Raw genomic sequence first — 19,153 nt, forward strand, 5'->3', positions numbered from 1 at the left:
ACAGTAACCATCTGTATCACATGTTCATCTTACATAACAGTAACCATCTGTATCACATGTTCATCTTACATAACAGTAACCATCTGTATCACATGTTCATCTTACATAACAGTAACCATCTGTATCACATGTTCATCTTACATAACAGTAATCATCTGTATCACATGTTCATCTTACATAACAGTAATCATCTGTATCACATGTTCATCTTACATAACAGTAACCATCTGCACATGTTCATCTTACATAACAGTAACCATCTGCACATGTTCATCTTACATAACAGTAACCATCTGTATCACATGTTCATCTTACATAACAGTAACCATCTGTATCACATGTTCATCTTACATAACAGTAACCATCTGCACATGTTCATCTTACATAACAGTAACCATCTGTATCACATGTTCATCTTACATAACAGTAACCATCTGTATCACATGTTCATCTTACATAACAGTAATCATCTGCACATGTTCATCTTACATAACAGTAATCATCTGTATCACATGTTCATCTTACATAACAGTAATCATCTGTATCACATGTTCATCTTACATAACAGTAACCATCTGTATCACATGTTCATCTTACATAACAGTAACCATCTGTATCACATGTTCATCTTACATAACAGTAACCATCTGTATCACATGTTCATCTTACATAACAGTAACCATCTGTATCACATGTTCATCTTACATAACAGTAACCATCTGCACATGTTCATCTTACATAACAGTAACCATCTGTATCACATGTTCATCTTACATAACAGTAATCATCTGTATCACATGTTCATCTTACATAACAGTAACCATCTGTATCACATGTTCATCTTACATAACAGTAACCATCTGCACATGTTCATCTTACATAACAGTAATCATCTGTATCACATGTTCATCTTACATAACAGTAATCATCTGTATCACATGTTCATCTTACATAACAGTAACCATCTGTATCACATGTTCATCTTACATAACAGTAACCATCTGTATCACATGTTCATCTTACATAACAGTAACCATCTGTATCACATGTTCATCTTACATAACAGTAATCATCTGCACATGTTCATCTTACATAACAGTAATCATCTGCACATGTTCATCTTACATAACAGTAACCATCTGCACATGTTCATCTTACATAACAGTAACCATCTGCACATGTTCATCTTACATAACAGTAACCATCTGCACATGTTCATCTTACATAACAGTAACCATCTGCACATGTTCATCTTACATAACAGTAACCATCTGCACATGTTCATCTTACATAACAGTAACCATCTGCACATGTTCATCTTACATAACAGTAACCATCTGCACATGTTCATCTTACATAACAGTAATCATCTGTATCACATGTTCATCTTACATAACAGTAACCATCTGTATCACATGTTCATCTTACATAACAGTAATCATCTGCACATGTTCATCTTACATAACAGTAACCATCTGTATCACATGTTCATCTTACATAACAGTAATCATCTGCACATGTTCATCTTACATAACAGTAACCATCTGTATCACATGTTCATCTTACATAACAGTAACCATCTGCACATGTTCATCTTACATAACAGTAACCATCTGTATCACATGTTCATCTTACATAACAGTAACCATCTGTATCACATGTTCATCTTACATAACAGTAACCATCTGTATCACATGTTCATCTTACATAACAGTAACCATCTGTATCACATGTTCATCTTACATAACAGTAACCATCTGTATCACATGTTCATCTTACATAACAGTAACCATCTGTATCACATGTTCATCTTACATAACAGTAATCATCTGTATCACATGTTCATCTTACATAACAGTAACCATCTGCACATGTTCATCTTACATAACAGTAACCATCTGTATCACATGTTCATCTTACATAACAGTAACCATCTGCACATGTTCATCTTACATAACAGTAACCATCTGCACATGTTCATCTTACATAACAGTAACCATCTGCACATGTTCATCTTACATAACAGTAATCATCTGCACATGTTCATTTTACATAACAGTAACCATCTGTATCACATGTTCATCTTACATAACAGTAATCATCTGCACATGTTCATCTTACATAACAGTAATCATCTGCACATGTTCATCTTACATAACAGTAACCATCTGCACATGTTCATCTTACATAACAGTAACCATCTGTATCACATGTTCATCTTACATAACAGTAACCATCTGTATCACATGTTCATCTTACATAACAGTAATCATCTGTATCACATGTTCATCTTACATAACAGTAATCATCTGCACATGTTCATCTTACATAACAGTAACCATCTGTATCACATGTTCATCTTACATAACAGTAACCATCTGCACATGTTCATCTTACATAACAGTAACCATCTGTATCACATGTTCATCTTACATAACAGTAACCATCTGTATCACATGTTCATCTTACATAACAGTAACCATCTGCACATGTTCATCTTACATAACAGTAACCATCTGTATCACATGTTCATCTTACATAACAGTAACCATCTGTATCACATGTTCATCTTACATAACAGTAACCATCTGCACATGTTCATCTTACATAACAGTAATTGTCATTCAAGTTGAAATATCTTTGTAAAGATTGTTTTTTTCTAACAATCAAATCTCCAAGGACCAGCTTGAACATGTTCATGTGAATAGCTGGGTTTTCCCAAGCATTTTCAATGTTTGCGCTCGAGATTTTTCTTTGTCAGGGGCAAAACCTTTGAGAATTGAAAACTCCATTCGGTTTAATTTTGGCATAGAAAATGTGTTTTACTGTATCATATCTATATACTGTATCTGTTTCATCTGTTTCATCTGTTTTATCTGTACTGTATCATATCTATTTACTGTATCATATCTATTTACTGTATCATATCTATTTACTGTATCATATCTATTTACTGTATAATATTTATATACTGTGTCATATCTATATACTGTATCATATCTATATACTGTATCATATCTATATACTGTATCATATCTATATACTGTATCATATCTATATACTTTATTATATCTATATACTGTATTATATCTATATACTGTATTATATCTATATACTGTATCATATCTATATACTGCATCATATATATATATATATATATACTGTATCATATCTATATACTGTATCATATCTATATACTGTATCATATCTATATACTGTATCATATCTATATACTGTATCATATCTATATACTTTATTATATCTATATACTTTATTATATCTATATACTGTATTATATCTATATACTGTATTATATCTATATACTGTATCATAGGCCTATCTATATACTGCATCATATATTTATATACTGTGTCATATCTATATACTGTATCATATCTATATACTGTATCATATCTATATACTGTATCATATCTATATACTGCATCATATATATATATATATATATATATATATATACTGTATCATATCTATTTACTGTATCCTATCTATTGAGATTTTGTTATCCTTATAAAAGTTAGTCAAGCGAACTCTAAGTTCTATCAATTTGTATACAAATAACTTTAGTTATTATATTATTTATTATCACATTAACGAGGTATTATAGCAGGTGTATATTCTGTGCGGTACCATAAACAACAGCTAACACTAATCGCTTTATTTCGCACTTACTATTTATCAATCAAACATATAAACAACAAGGTATCAATACGACGTGTGATGAACAAGAAGAGGTAGAGAAGGTAAGAAAATGACAAGAGAGCCGGTGGTTTCCAATGATAGTTCATCCAGGTACTGTAATCAGAAGCTTCGGTATTGTAAATTAGACCTCCGAAACCCTGTTGTTACTTAAATTGGTTTTGCGCTACAGTCTTGCCGCTTTAGTTATTAGATTATGGCTTTTTTCCTACATAATAATCGTATATATTATTTTATGAAATTTATTTATATTCAATCAAATAATTTAATTACATATACAATGATCTGAAAAAGTTAATGCGACCTTAGCAACTGAAAATATTTTATTTATGCTCATGATATAAACCCTTAGTCTAATAAACGGTTTTTGTAAGTAACTAATGTGGAATGGCATAAACACTACAATATACACCATCATTTATCTCATTTGTGTGTGTGCACCCATTAAATGTGTATTATATATTCATGTATTGATGGTCGGTCTGTTTTCTTTCAATTACATTTCGTTGTTCCTCTTTTATAACATTGAAACTTTATATAATTTTATATAACTTCATAACAACTACCCACTTAAGATAGTTGACACCCACACTTTTACCTTCATGAACTTGTTATAGCTTGCCCTTTAGAGTATGAATAATTCTGTTCTGTATGTAGGTATAGTTATATTCCTCTCCGTGCACATTACAAGGCAAAATAGCACCTTCTCTAAATCCTTTTACCAGTATTAACGAGTTAGCAATTGTCTACATTGCACGAGCATTTGCAATGCTATAAGTAAGTAGGTTGGGAATCTCCTAAATTGTAGGCTACTGGCATGGCAGTGCACCAGCAAACATCAGCCTCAATGAGTGACTAAGTTGGCAATCTTTTAAATTTTACCAATTTGCCAATTATGTAAAGTTGCCCACTGGCACCACCAGCAAGACAGTTGTTTCTCCGTGACCATTTTGACTTCTAAGGACCTAGAGGAAGCGATATTTTTCTAACAGCAAGTATGGAGTTGCGATTCCTGCGATCAGACGGTCAGAGATGGGACAACCTCCCTTAGCCTGTTAACAAAATTCCTATTCATACCTAAGTCAGTGCCTAAGTAGATTTATTTGCAAACAGCGAATGACCGAGAGAAACATGGGAGTTGTTTTCTCCAGTAGTTCTCCGACAACTGCCGTACATATACAAATAGATCGGCGACTGAATTACATAATGTGACGAAGTAAATGCGTTGCCTTTTCCAACACTTTTTTTTCCTCGTCCTTTGCTCTATTCTCTTATATTACTCGGCTTGCACGTTGAACTAATCTATGTATTGGACAATCGCCACTAGTACGTATTCTTAATTCTTATTGGCAAACAGCTGAAACTGTCATTTAATCGCTTTGCACTTGATGTGGTAACTGATTCGCCGAACTCTAGTTTGAATCCTATCCACGGCGGTACATGTACAGTATTTTGATAAGCTGGCTTGTCATATTTACACTCGCCGAATCATTCTAGCGTTCCAAATGCTGATTTTTTTATATCTACTTGACCATTTATTAATTCTGTTCGCTTATTCAAACGACTGCAATTTTGGTAGTAATAAAACGTATTATTAAAAAATTCCGTGACATGAATGGTCAAGCTAAACAATGTTTTGTTAGACACACCATTATGCATTTCTGTGAAATACGTTGTAGAAGCTAGATAAACAATATAAAGGCACATGTTCAAATTACTATAAGACAAGCAATGCCGTAGGGCTATTCGGCAGTGTGGTAGCATTATATATATATTTTTATTATTTAGCATCATTAGGCGTTTTCTATTGTCAACATACATACTGAGCTCAACCTCAACTTGAAATAGTAACTACGTAATACAAGTTTTTGTGGAAGGTTGTTATGAGTGGTTTGGGAGAAATTTTGTTATACATAACTAATCCGAATCAACACACAACATCAGTGTCGAAATTGCTTGTCATATGATTCTATTTTGACTATTTTTAGTTTGTGCGCTTTTGCTTAGCTTGAACTAGCTTAGGAACTAATTTAATTATTACTGGGTCAGGTACAAGTGAAGGTGTTAGGCTGTTGTAAGCAACACTGATATTTACCAGTAACAGTTTCTTCTTTATTCTATAAGTCAAACAATGACATACACAACTAACAAAATTCTAAAACAATAATATTAATGACAACAGATTAGAGGAGCTAATAAAAGTTACAACCTTACTCGAAGGTGGTCCATGTTTGTTTGCTCAGTCTCGTACGGCTGTTAGTTGCGACAGTCAAACGAGAGTCGTGACAGTCCATAAGTAGAGAGTGTCAGCAGTTGAGATAGTGGTGTAGAAGAAGCTCAGCTGATGAAAAATGAGGCTTCATAGGGGAGGGGGAGACAGCAGACAGGAGAGAGTGTCCAAGGAGGCCCTCGGGAAGAGAGATAGAGATGTTGAGTTATTGGAGCTGTTCTCTTTAATAGGTGTCTGGCATGTGGGATGGCTAGCCTGTGGATGTAGGTTGAGTATTAAGGTTCAATGTTTTATGTCAGGCGTGTGAAGATATCTTGTTTGCGTAAGTCTTCAGCTGGTGCACATGATATGGGCATGTAGGGTGGAGCTCGTGACTTACTCCCTGGTATCTAGTTCATGTTTGACAGGAGTGGCAGATCTGTATGTGACTCATTTGATTTGTCTCTAATGTTTCTCTGATGGTTTTTTTGGTGATATTGGTTGGTAGGTTTAATTGCTTCGACTTTCCTTTTGGCTTGTTCTTCATTTGGTCTTTAAGCATTTTCTATGATTGATTCCTCCAATTTTGAAGTTTCTAGTTTGCTTTTGACATTTTCTAATTATTACAACTTTTGATGTCTTTGGGCATCTTGCTGCTTGTAGGTATTGTATGCTTGTCCTGTGGTCTGGCTGCATTCCCTACTGGTATGTTGTTTTCGCAGTATTTCCATGCAACAAGGTACCAAAATCTATGCTGTTCTTACCATCAACTTTTTAAAAATATATTTCATAAAAATGTTATGCTCAATTACATTTCAGTGAACTGAGGAGTTGATGCTTTGATCACAAATCAAATTGCTTTGCTTTTAGTAGATAATTCGTGTTCTCTCGATTATTGTTGAATGCTTTTATTAGTAAAGGATCGTGGTACCTAGTTTATACACAAAGATCACCTTACTCTTTGCAGTAGATCAAATTATGGCCAAGCTTTGATGTTGTGTTAGATTTAAACATTAGTCACAACTAAGGTACTATGTGTTGAATAGAACCATCAGTACAAGCGATCAAGTTTTTTTGTTTATCTACTTTTGGGAGGTCAATATCAGCTTTTCTATTGCTTACCCTCATTACTCTAATTCATTTTAGCAAATTAATACTTATAGAAACAATTTCTTAAAACTGGTTAAATAGTAAGTCAAGGAAAATGATTTGTTAGCAGTACGGTGCACTCTTGTGAATGATGTATATATATTCTAACGCTAAATGAGCACGCCCCAGAATAGTTAAATAAAACATTTTTTAGGCGCTGTTACTGTAGGTAAACCTGAAAATCATTGTAGCATAATGGAAAATAGAATAACTCGCTTACCCTAGGACACTTATGTATTCGCGGCATCTAACTTTCGCGTTTTCGCGGTGTCATCCTTTCGCGAAAATTTAATAATCGAAACTAAACTATCATAATGAACGAGCGAAAACACGAAGTTAAATAGCTTTGTTCATTGATATCCACAATAAAATCGTCATATTAAAAATGCAGGCAATTTTCGTCTGTGGTTGGGATCAATGGGAAGTTTCTGGTAAACTCATTATAGCTAATACACCGACTGAGCAGCATGGCAAAGCAAATTAAGATTATATCAGTTAGTCACTGAATTTGTAACTGGCGAGGATGAAAGTCTGGTAGGTGAAGTCATAAAATTGAAGAATAATTATTGTAATGATGAATTTTATTACCAACCAAAAACAATATGAACCCTCATCAGGTCCAACCACATTATCTCTTTCACTGCCAACCATGTACAAATTTGCTACCGGCCTAGTGCCAGCCATTTTGCCGAAATTGCCGATATTGCTTCATGATATGTATACAGTATTTTTTCAAGTTCTACTTTAATTATCTGTATAAGCACAAAAATCTAAATTGGCTATTATGTCATCAACAACTAATTACCTGTTTTATGACTCGCGCGGGGTAGTTAATGAACTCACAGAAAAATGTTCGTTTTTAGATTAGAAATTCTCAAACAAAAGTTTAAAATTGCTTCGTTGTTTTAGGCTGATTTTATAGAGAAATCTTCGGACAACACAGTCAATTTCATAAAACTCTTAAAGACCGTGGGTTATGTGGTCAACAAATAATAAAACCAGGTTACCACGCAATTGCTGAAAAAGTCCAAAAATGTGTTTATGGCAGTGGCCCCTAGAAAACGCATAAATGCGTTTATGGCAGCGTAAGGGTTATACAGTTTTGGTTGTGAAGTTGGTTGTTACCTATCTATTTTCTTCTTCTTGGGATTTGAGTGTGAAAGTCACGGCGGGAGGGACCTAGACGTCATTGATAGTCTAAGAAACAAATGGTAGCAAGTGATCAAATTGAATTGTTGATCTCACCCACCCATTTCAACCTGTGGTTTACAAATACGAACTAGTCCCAAATTGAATTTTTTTCTTATTAGCGAACTGGACTTAGGGAATGTAATCTGTTTTTTCCACTGCATTTATTTTCACATCAATATATTTTTGCACTCATCAGAGCCGCGAAATTAAGTTGCAGCGAAATTTTACTCTGTGCTACTCACGAAACTAAATACTAGCGAAATATAAGTGTCCTAGGGTAGTTAAGGAAGTTATATACAGGCAGCTTTTATTGCCTGTTAAATGAAAAAGAGCTGGGCACTGTTTTCTAGGTAGCAGGTACCACAAAATTTCACTATTGCATTGATGAAGCGTGTTATTAACATGCGTTCATGTAAAATACTATAGGCCAAACTGGTTAAATTTTCATACCCTAAGTATATTTATCATAGGAGTTCACTGTGTGCCAAAGGTTTTCAGTATCCAAAATATAAAATAATTACGGCAGGTTTTTTTGTATCTAAAAACATGATTTAAAGATGTTATTAATCATCAGTTAGGGTTCAGAAGGCATAATTTAGTCACATCATAGTATGTTGTAGAGTAAAATATCAACACAACGAATTGATGGCATTAGAAGTTGTCCATAAGTTCTGAACCATGAATCATTTTCATTTCATTTCCAAGCTTCTTTTCATTAAGGAAGTTTTCATTCAATAATGTTTTAGCTGTTAAACCGTCTATTTAAGTGCAGCTCTCATACGTAGCTCTAACAATTACAGTTCTTTGCTGTATAGCTTGCCTAAAATCGATTAATTTAAAGTTCAACTAGAAGCTTTTATCTGGTTTTGGCTGTATTATACCCAATTAAAAGAGTGTGACTAAGTTGATGCCCAATGTGTAGCAACACACAGCCTATCACCTATCAGTGTTTTGGCAACAACCTGATTTATTGCTTTGGCTTTGGTTTAAGGAACTTTTAAAATGCAAAATCAGCTGGTAACAGTGTTGGAAATTACTATATATAAAGGTAATACTATGGGCGGTGTTTACTTTTTTGGTGCTGTAAGTGTTCATCATTCAAATGCAACAGCCAGGATGTGGAATATAATTAATTTTTACCTTATGGCGGAGTTTGAAAGTTAAGGTATAAATAAAGTTAAGGTTATAATAAATATCTTCTGTATATCTGGCCAGATTTGTATTGTTCCAACTCTACTTGCCGAATGTCTTTAAACCAAGCATACATTTACTATCAGATAAGATTTTATTTCAACCAAAATTATACAGTTTAGATTGTGCAATTTTTTGTGTTATCATGCATTCGTCAGACATTTGGTTTGTACTACACCTGGCGATCATCATTGCGGAATCTGCAATAAGGAAAAGGGTGGTTGGCTCTAATTTTTAAAAAGGTTATCGGAAAGCCCCAATCACGGATTACTGATAAAGCCTCAAGGCAGTTAAAACTAGATTCCTTTTTAACACTCTCGATCGAGTGCTAAACTAAAACCTTGGAGTAAGGGCTCAATTGCTGGCCAATCAATCACAGTCTCACTGGTGCATTTGTAACTGTAATCTCTGGTTTATTTTGATTGTAGTATCAGCATCTGATGTGGTATTCCTTATTTGCTTATGAAGCGTTGAAAAGGTACCAAACAAAGCTAAATTGAAAATAAATAGGAGTGATGTCGCATGTGTTCATTTCTGCTATTTTTAAGTATGAAGCTCATAAACAACTTAAACTTTTCATTGATGTTGATAGCTCTAACATCTTCCACCACAACTATTTATTCATGTTGTTGAAGGTTTTGTTGTTTGCATCATAGGCAACCATGAATAACAACAAAATTTATCAAAGTTTCATCTCTTTGGTACATTAGCAACTCAAAGTGCAACCAAACATTTGTTCATCATCTAATACTGACCAACAAGTTAACTTAGTACCTCTAGTTCAGGGGGTCGGTCCCGACCAGGGAGGAATTCTCCCTTAGGGGGGAATTTTTAATATACAAAGAGGGAACAGAGAGCTGTCTGATTTGATAAATTTTTAATTTATGTCCTGCAGTGTCGTGAGTTTGTGTATGACCATTCAACATTTTGGTTTTAGCTATAACACTAGTTGCTAATAATGAGCTACTAGTCAGAACCCAGATATATGTGGACACATCCATTCAGATTTTGATTGGGTAGTAAGTTAAGCTAGTCATAAACCGATTTACCGCCATGCCGAAGGTCATGTATTGTTGTGTGTTGTATGCATGCTGTATAAAAATTTATATTATGTTGTTATGTTTATATATGTACAATAAAATGGGATTGTAATTTGTATCGGTTGCCTTTAGTAAGGTGAGTTAAAAGTGCGGGGGAATAAAATTTATGAAAAGGCAAAAGTGGGAATTTAATGTAAAAGGTTGGGAACCCCTGCTCTAGTTGCTGTAGCTTTTCTCTTTCATCTCTTCTCTTCAATATTTAATGTCCTACTTTAATAAATTGTTCATTTCACATGAGCTCTGTTCAAATCAATATAATGTTGCTTGTTATTAGCGACTAAAGTCTATGCCTATTAGAATAATAAAAAGATTTTCTTTTAATTCATTGTTAATTTTGTTTTGTCAGTTTTTGGAAAACATGCCTAAACAACATCACCCAAATGAGAGTGGCAGCAATGCTAAGCAAAGTGGTTCCATAGGAGTAAAGCGCACCAATACAAACAAGGCACTACACGCAGCATCTAAAAAACCTACACTTACAACATCTAGCAAAGAGCCGGCTGAAACCTCAAAGTCCATTAAGAATTCTACAGGGTCAGACTCGTTGCCAAAGAAGCCACAAAGAAAAAGTACTGACAAGCAAAATGAGAAGTCAAGGCAAAGTCTATCAGCTAATGACAAGACCGACCAATTTATTTCACCAAGTTCACCGAATTCCACTGCAGTTACTCAAAAAGCAAAGGATCATAAATCAAAAAATTCAAATATTGATTCTTCACGGTCCGCTTTCAAATTTGAAAACTCAGATGATGGATCAACGGTTAATACTATTACAAAAGGGCAGAAAGAGTCGGCTCTTTCCCAGAAGCACCAAGGAATATCAGGTCATTCTAGAGCTGCCTCAATTCATAAACCTCGTAGGTCCAAATCACATGGGAGAACACTTGACTCCTCATCCTCTAATGAAAAGATCGGTGCGTGGGCTTCAGAATCGCCGCAGCCAACTTCACCTGCAGCTGACCAAGGAAACCTGATTGAAAACGAACAAAAACAATTACAAGCTGAAGTGGAACCAAACATCCTATCTTTGAATCAGGTGAGCATAGTATTGCTTGGTTACTTATTGATTATGTAATAAACTTGGTTAACTTCATTTTAGTCGTACTAAAATAAAATGGGGTATAGCTGATTGTTGATTTTGTTCAAGGTGTTCATTTATTATATTGAAACATTTATTTATATGAAATTGAAAGGATGACAGACACGCAAACAGAAAAGTTTGTGTGTCTGTCATACAAGATTGGAAGTGGTCGCTTGAGTTCTTACAATCATTAGCTTTTTGCATGGGACTGCTGATACATGTAGTCGTCGAGTCCATTCTTACTTTTAGCAAATTGACTTGCTTAATTTGCTCAGGGCTTGCAACTCTGACTGACTCTGACTGAGTCAGAAAATGTTCAATTAACCATCTAATGTTATTTGGTAGTGCCGCAATAAATAGATGTATTTGGTAGCGCCGCAATAAATAGATGTATTTGGTAGTGCCGCAATCAATAGATGTATTTGGTAGTGCCACAATAAATAGATGTATTCGGTAGTGCCGCAATAAATAAATGTATTTGGTAGTGCCGCAATAAATAGATGTATTTGGTAGCACCGCAATAAATAGATGTATTTGGTAGTGCCGCAATAAATAGACGTATTTGGTGTTAGTGACTAACAGTTTTAGTTGATTTTTATAGAAATAAATTTGTAAGGCTACTCATTTACTTTAGAAGTATTTGAGCGCATAAATAAAACTGTAAGTACGCAATTCATTCATTAAATTTATGACAAACTTGTTATATACCCAGGCAACAAACGTATCAATAAAAAAACGGTCAAGCAGCGCTCAGGAGGCCAATCATACAGCAGGTAAAAAGAGAACTGCAGATAATGAACTGCATGCGGGAATTCAAGCTGATTCTTCACGAAGGCGCCGTAGTGGGCGACCATCAAAAGTTGAAAGCAAAAACGTAAGTTTGTTAAATTGGTTGAATGCTTATTAGTCAATGTTTCTCTATGTTAAACTGTGTCATTGCTGTATTATTAAATGAAAGTTGCCTCTCTCTGCTATATTATTTTTCAGTAATTTTATTGGCATTATCATTCTTGGTCACTTAGCGACCTTGTGATAAGTCTGAGTAGTTTACATAGTGATTTTCAACTAGTTTGCGTGCGATGCACTAGTGTGCCGTGAGGAAAATTGATCAATAAATGTCCGTTTTTAACTCCATCTATAGTATTATTGACTGTGCTCGGTTGTCTATTTGGTTGTCTGTTCGGTTTTTCTGCCATAAAGCACAGTGAATACGTATTTGCACAATTATCATAGAATTATGAAGATGAGTGATTTGTGCAGTTGGTTAGAGCGTCAGTCTACTAAACAGAATTTCATGAATTTGAGTTCCATACATAACAACTTTTTAAAATTTTTCTATTGGCTTCGGAAGATGGCCAAGAGCTTTGTGTGGTCTTTTTACCATTACTACAAGGATTACTACAAGGATATCCATGTTATGTTCATTAATACAGGCCCAGGTTTCCCACTAGATCAGTGTATAAATACATTAAAACCATGTTACCTAAATGTATCATTGCGTTAGAGTGTCATTCCGTATCATTTTGTTTGGCGGTATACCATATAATTTTGTAACTGTGAAAAACATGTCGCGTCGCAAAAAAGGTTGAAAATCTCTGATCTACATAGCTTCCTACTAGTGGAGTGTGTTAAATAGTCACCTTTTTCAATTATCCTATGTAAAATGTCCTTATTGGCCTTATTATTGCCAAGACTTGAATTCCAAGACTTGAGTTCCAAGTTGTATCAAATGAGTAGTTTCTCTCGTATGATGTGCTCAACGAAAAATGACTAATTATGAGCATGTATTTGCACAAATTTATTTTTACGAACGAGGAAGTTTGTCAAAACAGTTGCTTTAAATGTGATATTGATGCAGGAGACAGTGAAAGTCAAAGGAAAGAAGGGTGGGAAAGAAAAGAATACAAACAAGTCGTCCAATCCGTCTGGTGATGAAAGTGATGGGACAGTAAGTCAAACTTACAATCCTAAGAGACATATTGATTACTTTCTGACAAAGCTAGATTAATTGACAGTTCAATGTGATCACTATTTTTTCAGGTTCTGCAATGCAAACATTGTAATTTCTCAAGCCCAGAGTTTAGTAAAATGAAGTTTCACTTTGCAAGCGCCCACACTCTACTGGTATCTATACATTATTCTCATTTAATAGATGTGCTTGTATGCTACAACTATCAGCGCTTTGACAGTTTCAACTACATGGAGTTGTCATACCTCTAAAGTTTTGGTTAGATGGTAGCCGAGACAGCCAATCATCGGCTGCTGGCTAGATACAGCGTGTTTAGTCATATTTGCTGAATTCTAGCGGTGAGCTAATCATTTTGACAAATTTTAGTTACATGGCTAGCAAATTGTGGTCACATTTTCAGACTTGGACAACCATGCTCAGGGCATTGTCATTGCTGGAGCTTATCGTATGGATAGTAGTAAATTGTTTGTCATTGACAGAGAACATAAGTTACAATCGTCAATTTTGCTTTAAACAGCTTTAAAGATGTGGTTGCGTCAAATTTTAGTTGATCTTAAAAAAAAGGATTTTTTTTTCTATCAGTTGATATGTTGTTTGTTGTGTTAGGTGATCTCATTGTCAAGATATTGTAAGATTAAAATCGAAAAAATCTGATCGCGGTAAAAACGCTCAGGCCAAAAAAAACTTGCCCAAAATGATGTCACGCGTGATATATCTGTCAATATATCTCGTATTCACATCAGCTATTTGCGATAAAAGTCTAGTCCTACGCGGCTCTATTGGCATATATTTTATTTTGTATTTGCTCATGTTGGCTAGAATAAAATTTTAAATCCAGCTACAGATACATTATTATGAATGTTTCAAATGCCTCACATAACGAAAATTGAACATTTGTCTTACTCACTTTCTCAAAACGCTGTGTAAACATTTGAGTACCGACTACCAATTCTACCGGTCTACGGTAATTCTGTCAAGCAAACTATGTAGAATAAGGTCTTTGTATCGGCACAGTTCCGTCGCTAGCCACACTAATGATATACAGCCTCTCAAAAGCCCTGCCCACATTATGCCCGTCGCCTATCCTGGGGGTGGGGCTGTATATCATTGTCCACACCGAAAACTAGTTTCTTACTACCGTAAGTAAAATAAGCAAGCTGCGTATTTGAAAAGAATATACATAGGGATAGAGTTTTAAGGATGAGAAATCTGCTGCAAACTGGATTTGAACTCACATTCTTTAGTTCTGCGGACATCCATATACCGTATCCAATTCACTACATTATTCTGCAAATCATGTTTTGCATTATCTTCAACAATATTATTTTATTATATAATTTTTACAAGCAAAAAAATTTTCACCTCAGCATAAAGCTTTTATTAAAAATATTCATCAAGTCGTGGCCACTCAGATAGTATTAGCTGATACAATAAGACAAATTCATCTACTGCAGCAAACTCAAACAAAACATCATGGTTTATGCAGCACACATTCAAGTCTCTCTTTCCCATTAATGGCAGTTTCCACTCTGACAAAGCTGCTTTGGCGGGTGGGACCACATAAACATCCTGTAATCAGTAAAGCAAATGCAATAAATATATGTCATTCATAGATATGTCATTCTAACGCTTATCTACTGAAAGCTTTCAAATTGGGAGTTAGATAGCTTGCGAGTGTAATTTTAAAAACGATTAAGTGTTTAACAAAGGCACAAGTACGCCAAGCCAACAATTCGAAGCTTTGGTTCTGGAAGTTAAAGATTTGCATTGATCAATCGATTTTCTTCACTTTCTACAAGTGAGAAATGTGCATCTAAAGTCAAATCATAAATCTAATTTACTAGATAAAATTGCCACAGAAAGTTTGAAGCAAATGTAGCTAGGTGAACCGATAAAAAATCATAAAACGATGATTAGTGATAGCAAATAGTTATAATTTTATTAATTAGTACATGAATTAATGAGTACTAAAATATTGCCTTTAGTATATTCATCGATCTAAGCCATTGTATTGCTAGATGCTATGGATTAAAAAGAAGCCGTCAAGAACTCACTGTACATGCGTATCTCGCACGCGCAGGAAATTACATTTTAGCTTCAAACAGGGAAATATAATCTGAATGTAAACTCAACAGTATATCTATAGGAGACTCAAAGTAAACGATAAATTTACCTCCATTCTCCGATTTTCCTCCGTAACATTTTAACCACCTGATGCCCAGAAAACTCGGAATCACCTTCGCAGTAACTTCACAGCAATTTTTACAATTATGTTGTTCGCCAATAAAACATGTCGATCGAGTAATTCATTAAAGTAACGATTTTAATTAATTTAGTAAATATCGATGTCCATGCAACTTAATAATAGAGTAAAATCCCTAAATTTGAGATCACAGACAACGCGTTTTACGAGTGATAACATTTATTATGACCTATACAAAAATTTCGCGCTGATGATTGGCTAATGAAGCGACCTCATATTTATCGCTCGTGGTTTCTTTTCAGATGTATCACTAGTGACGTCACGAAAGAAGCACCCCGCTGGAACGTGAGCTTTTTAAAAGGGGCCTCATTCAAACGCATTTATCTCTGGACAGGGTTGGTCTACAAAGACAAAAATGGCATCAAATTGTAGCTGATGTTTTAGCCTTTTATGGGTCTTAATTTCATTAAATCGACCTTTTTGACGCAACCACATCTTTAAGAGTCCCAACAGAATACTTATGCTCTATAATAGTGTCTTAACAGAATACTTATGTTCTATAACGGTGTCCTGACAGAATACTACGTTCTATAATGGTGTCCTAACAGAATATTTATGTTCTATATTGGTCTCCTAACAGAATGCTATGTTCTATAATGGTGTCCTAACAGAGTAGTTAGGTTCTATATTGGTGTCCTAACAGAATACTTATGTTCTATATTGGTGTCCTAACAGAGTACGTATGTTCAATATTGGTGTCCTAACAGAGTACGTATGTTCAATATTGGTGTCCTAACAGAATACTATGTTCTATATTGGTGGCCTAACAGAGTACTTATGTTCTATATTGGTGTCCTAACAGAGTACTTATGTTCTATATTGGTGTCCTAACAGAATACTTATGTTCTATATTGGTGTCCTAACAGAGTACTTATGTTCTATATTGGTGTCCTAACAGAATATTTATGTTCTATATTGGTGTCCTAACAGAATACTATGTTCTATATTGGTGTCCTAACAGAGTACGTATGTTCTATATTGGTGTCCTAACAGAATACTATGTTCTATATTGGTGTCCTAACAGAGTACGTATGTTCTATATTGGTGTCCTAACAGAATACTATGTTCTATATTGGTGTCCTAACAGAGTACTATGTTCTATATTGGTGTCCTAACAGAATACTATGTTCTATATTGGTGTCCTAACAGAGTACTTATGTTCTATAACGGTGTCCTGACAGAATACTACGTTCTATAATGGTGTCCTAACAGAATATTTATGTTCTATATTGGTCTCCTAACAGAATGCTATGTTCTATAATGGTGTCCTAACAGAGTACTTAGGTTCTATATTGGTGTCCTAACAGAATACTTATGTTCTATATTGGTGTCCTAACAGAGTACGTATGTTCAATATTGGTGTCCTAACAGAGTACGTATGTTCAATATTGGTGTCCTAACAGAGTACTTATGTTCTATATTGGTGTCCTAACAGAATACTTATGTTCTATATTGGTGTCCTAACAGAATGCTATGTTCTATATTGGTGTCCTAACAGAGTACTTAGGTTCTATATTGGTGTCCTAACAGAATACTATGTTCTATATTGGTGTCCTAACAGAGTACGTATGTTCTATATTGGTGTCCTAACAGAATACTATGTTCTATATTGGTGTCCTAACAGAGTACTATGTTCTATATTGGTGTCCTAACAGAATACTACGTTCTATATTGGTGTCCTAACAGAGTACTTATGTTCTATAATGGTGTCTTAAGTTGCAATCATAAATTTTTCTTTAAACAGCTTTACGGTTTTGGATCTATGCATTGCTGAGCTGATAGCATTTTACAAATGTCTCCTCACTCGATGTAGCATTGCGTATGAGAACACGAGGAGAGGAAGTTAGCGATATATCATGTCTGTCTATCTCTCTACAGTATTCTAAAGCAGAGCCTGAGGGTTCCAGCACGACCGCTTCTATGAAAAAAGTCTTCAAGATGCTCGGGGGCAAAGCAACGTGCCCGCACTGCAACAAGTCCATTGGCACTCCTGCATATTACAAAAAGCATGTGGAGTGGTGTAACTCAGATAAGGTTGGCACTATGTATACTTTCACAAAACTTACTGATGAACAACACGACTCTTTTTGTACATGGTACAAATTTGGTTTGCCTGAAGCTGTGTGTGGAGTGACTGGTTGTCTCAGAATGTCTGGTGAGTGTTGAAATATGTTAAAACACAGCTGGACTAATGAGTTCGCAGTATATCCAGCTGATTAATGCTCTGCATTACTCGGGACAATGAAACATGTCGTATCTGAGCTTTACAACTGTATTGAAACCTTTAGAAGGTTCGGCCTGCGAGTAAAGCAACTCCTAATACAGTATCGACAAGTGTTCATACACTCATTCTAGTTTCATTAGCACCAATCTGTACCAACTCGCTTAAATTCTGAAAGACAGGTAATCCTCATTTAATGAAGGTAATTCGTTCCAGAAAACCTGTCAATAAATGAATTTGTTATTAAATAGGTTATTTGTTATTAAATAGGTTATTTGTTATTAAATAGGTTATTTGTTATTAAATAGGTTATTTGTTATTAAATAGGTTATTTGTTATTAAATAGGTTATTTGTTATTAAATAGGTTATTTGTTATTAAATAGGTTATTTGTTATTAAATAGGTTATTTGTTATTAAATAGGTTATTTGTTATTAAATAGGTTATTTGTTATTAAATAGGTTATTTGTTATTAAATAGGTTATTTGTTATTAAATAGGTTGGGCCATTTCATCATTATCCAGCAATATGGTATCTTTTACTTCTTTTCTCTTTTATACATTATTTATACCTTATTTACTGTTTTGATAGTTTCTTATAGTCTTTTTTATTATTTTCCGAAGTTTTAACATTTTTAAACCTAGGCTAGACTAAAATATCAGAAGTGAATGAACCTAGCAAATTCTTCATAATTGATAATACGCACGACAGCGCACTACTATATGTGTAGTAATTTTTACTTTGTACCCTTTCTCCGTTTATTATATATTTATTGATTCTTGAGTAGTACGTTTTCTTTGGCATTTTAAGGGGATATAAGAGTATTAAACTGAATGAAGACTATGTACAAATATAATCCTGAAAAACATGCGACTAACGCAGAATGATATTAAGCGTTGGATTTAGAGAGAGTAGCTTTGTTCCCTTCACCTTAACCAACTTCTCGAACGCTCATCACTGAGCTGCCATGACACCATCTAATCGTAAGGGATCTGCGTTAAGTTAAATAAATATTGGAGCAGTTTTAAAGCTCGTCATCGCTCCGAGTTGTCGTTAAAAGAGG

General features: G+C 34.6%; 1 protein-coding gene across 1 annotated transcript in view; it reads left to right on the plus strand.

The window, feature by feature from the left end:
• Positions 1-10,915: 10,915 nt before the first annotated feature.
• Positions 10,916-19,153, plus strand: part of LOC137390594 (serine-rich adhesin for platelets-like) — a 90,599-nt gene continuing 82,361 nt past the window's right edge. Inside the window, exons 1-5 of the mRNA XM_068076923.1 lie at positions 10,916-11,593; positions 12,351-12,512; positions 13,497-13,586; positions 13,679-13,762; positions 17,749-17,904. Coding sequence (XP_067933024.1) covers positions 10,916-11,593; positions 12,351-12,512; positions 13,497-13,586; positions 13,679-13,762; positions 17,749-17,904 — 1,170 coding nt within the window. The remainder of the gene's footprint in view (positions 11,594-12,350; positions 12,513-13,496; positions 13,587-13,678; positions 13,763-17,748; positions 17,905-19,153) is intronic.

The sequence above is a fragment of the Watersipora subatra genome, chromosome 3 (genome assembly GCF_963576615.1).
Source record: "Watersipora subatra chromosome 3, tzWatSuba1.1, whole genome shotgun sequence".
Taxonomy (NCBI): domain Eukaryota; kingdom Metazoa; phylum Bryozoa; class Gymnolaemata; order Cheilostomatida; family Watersiporidae; genus Watersipora; species Watersipora subatra.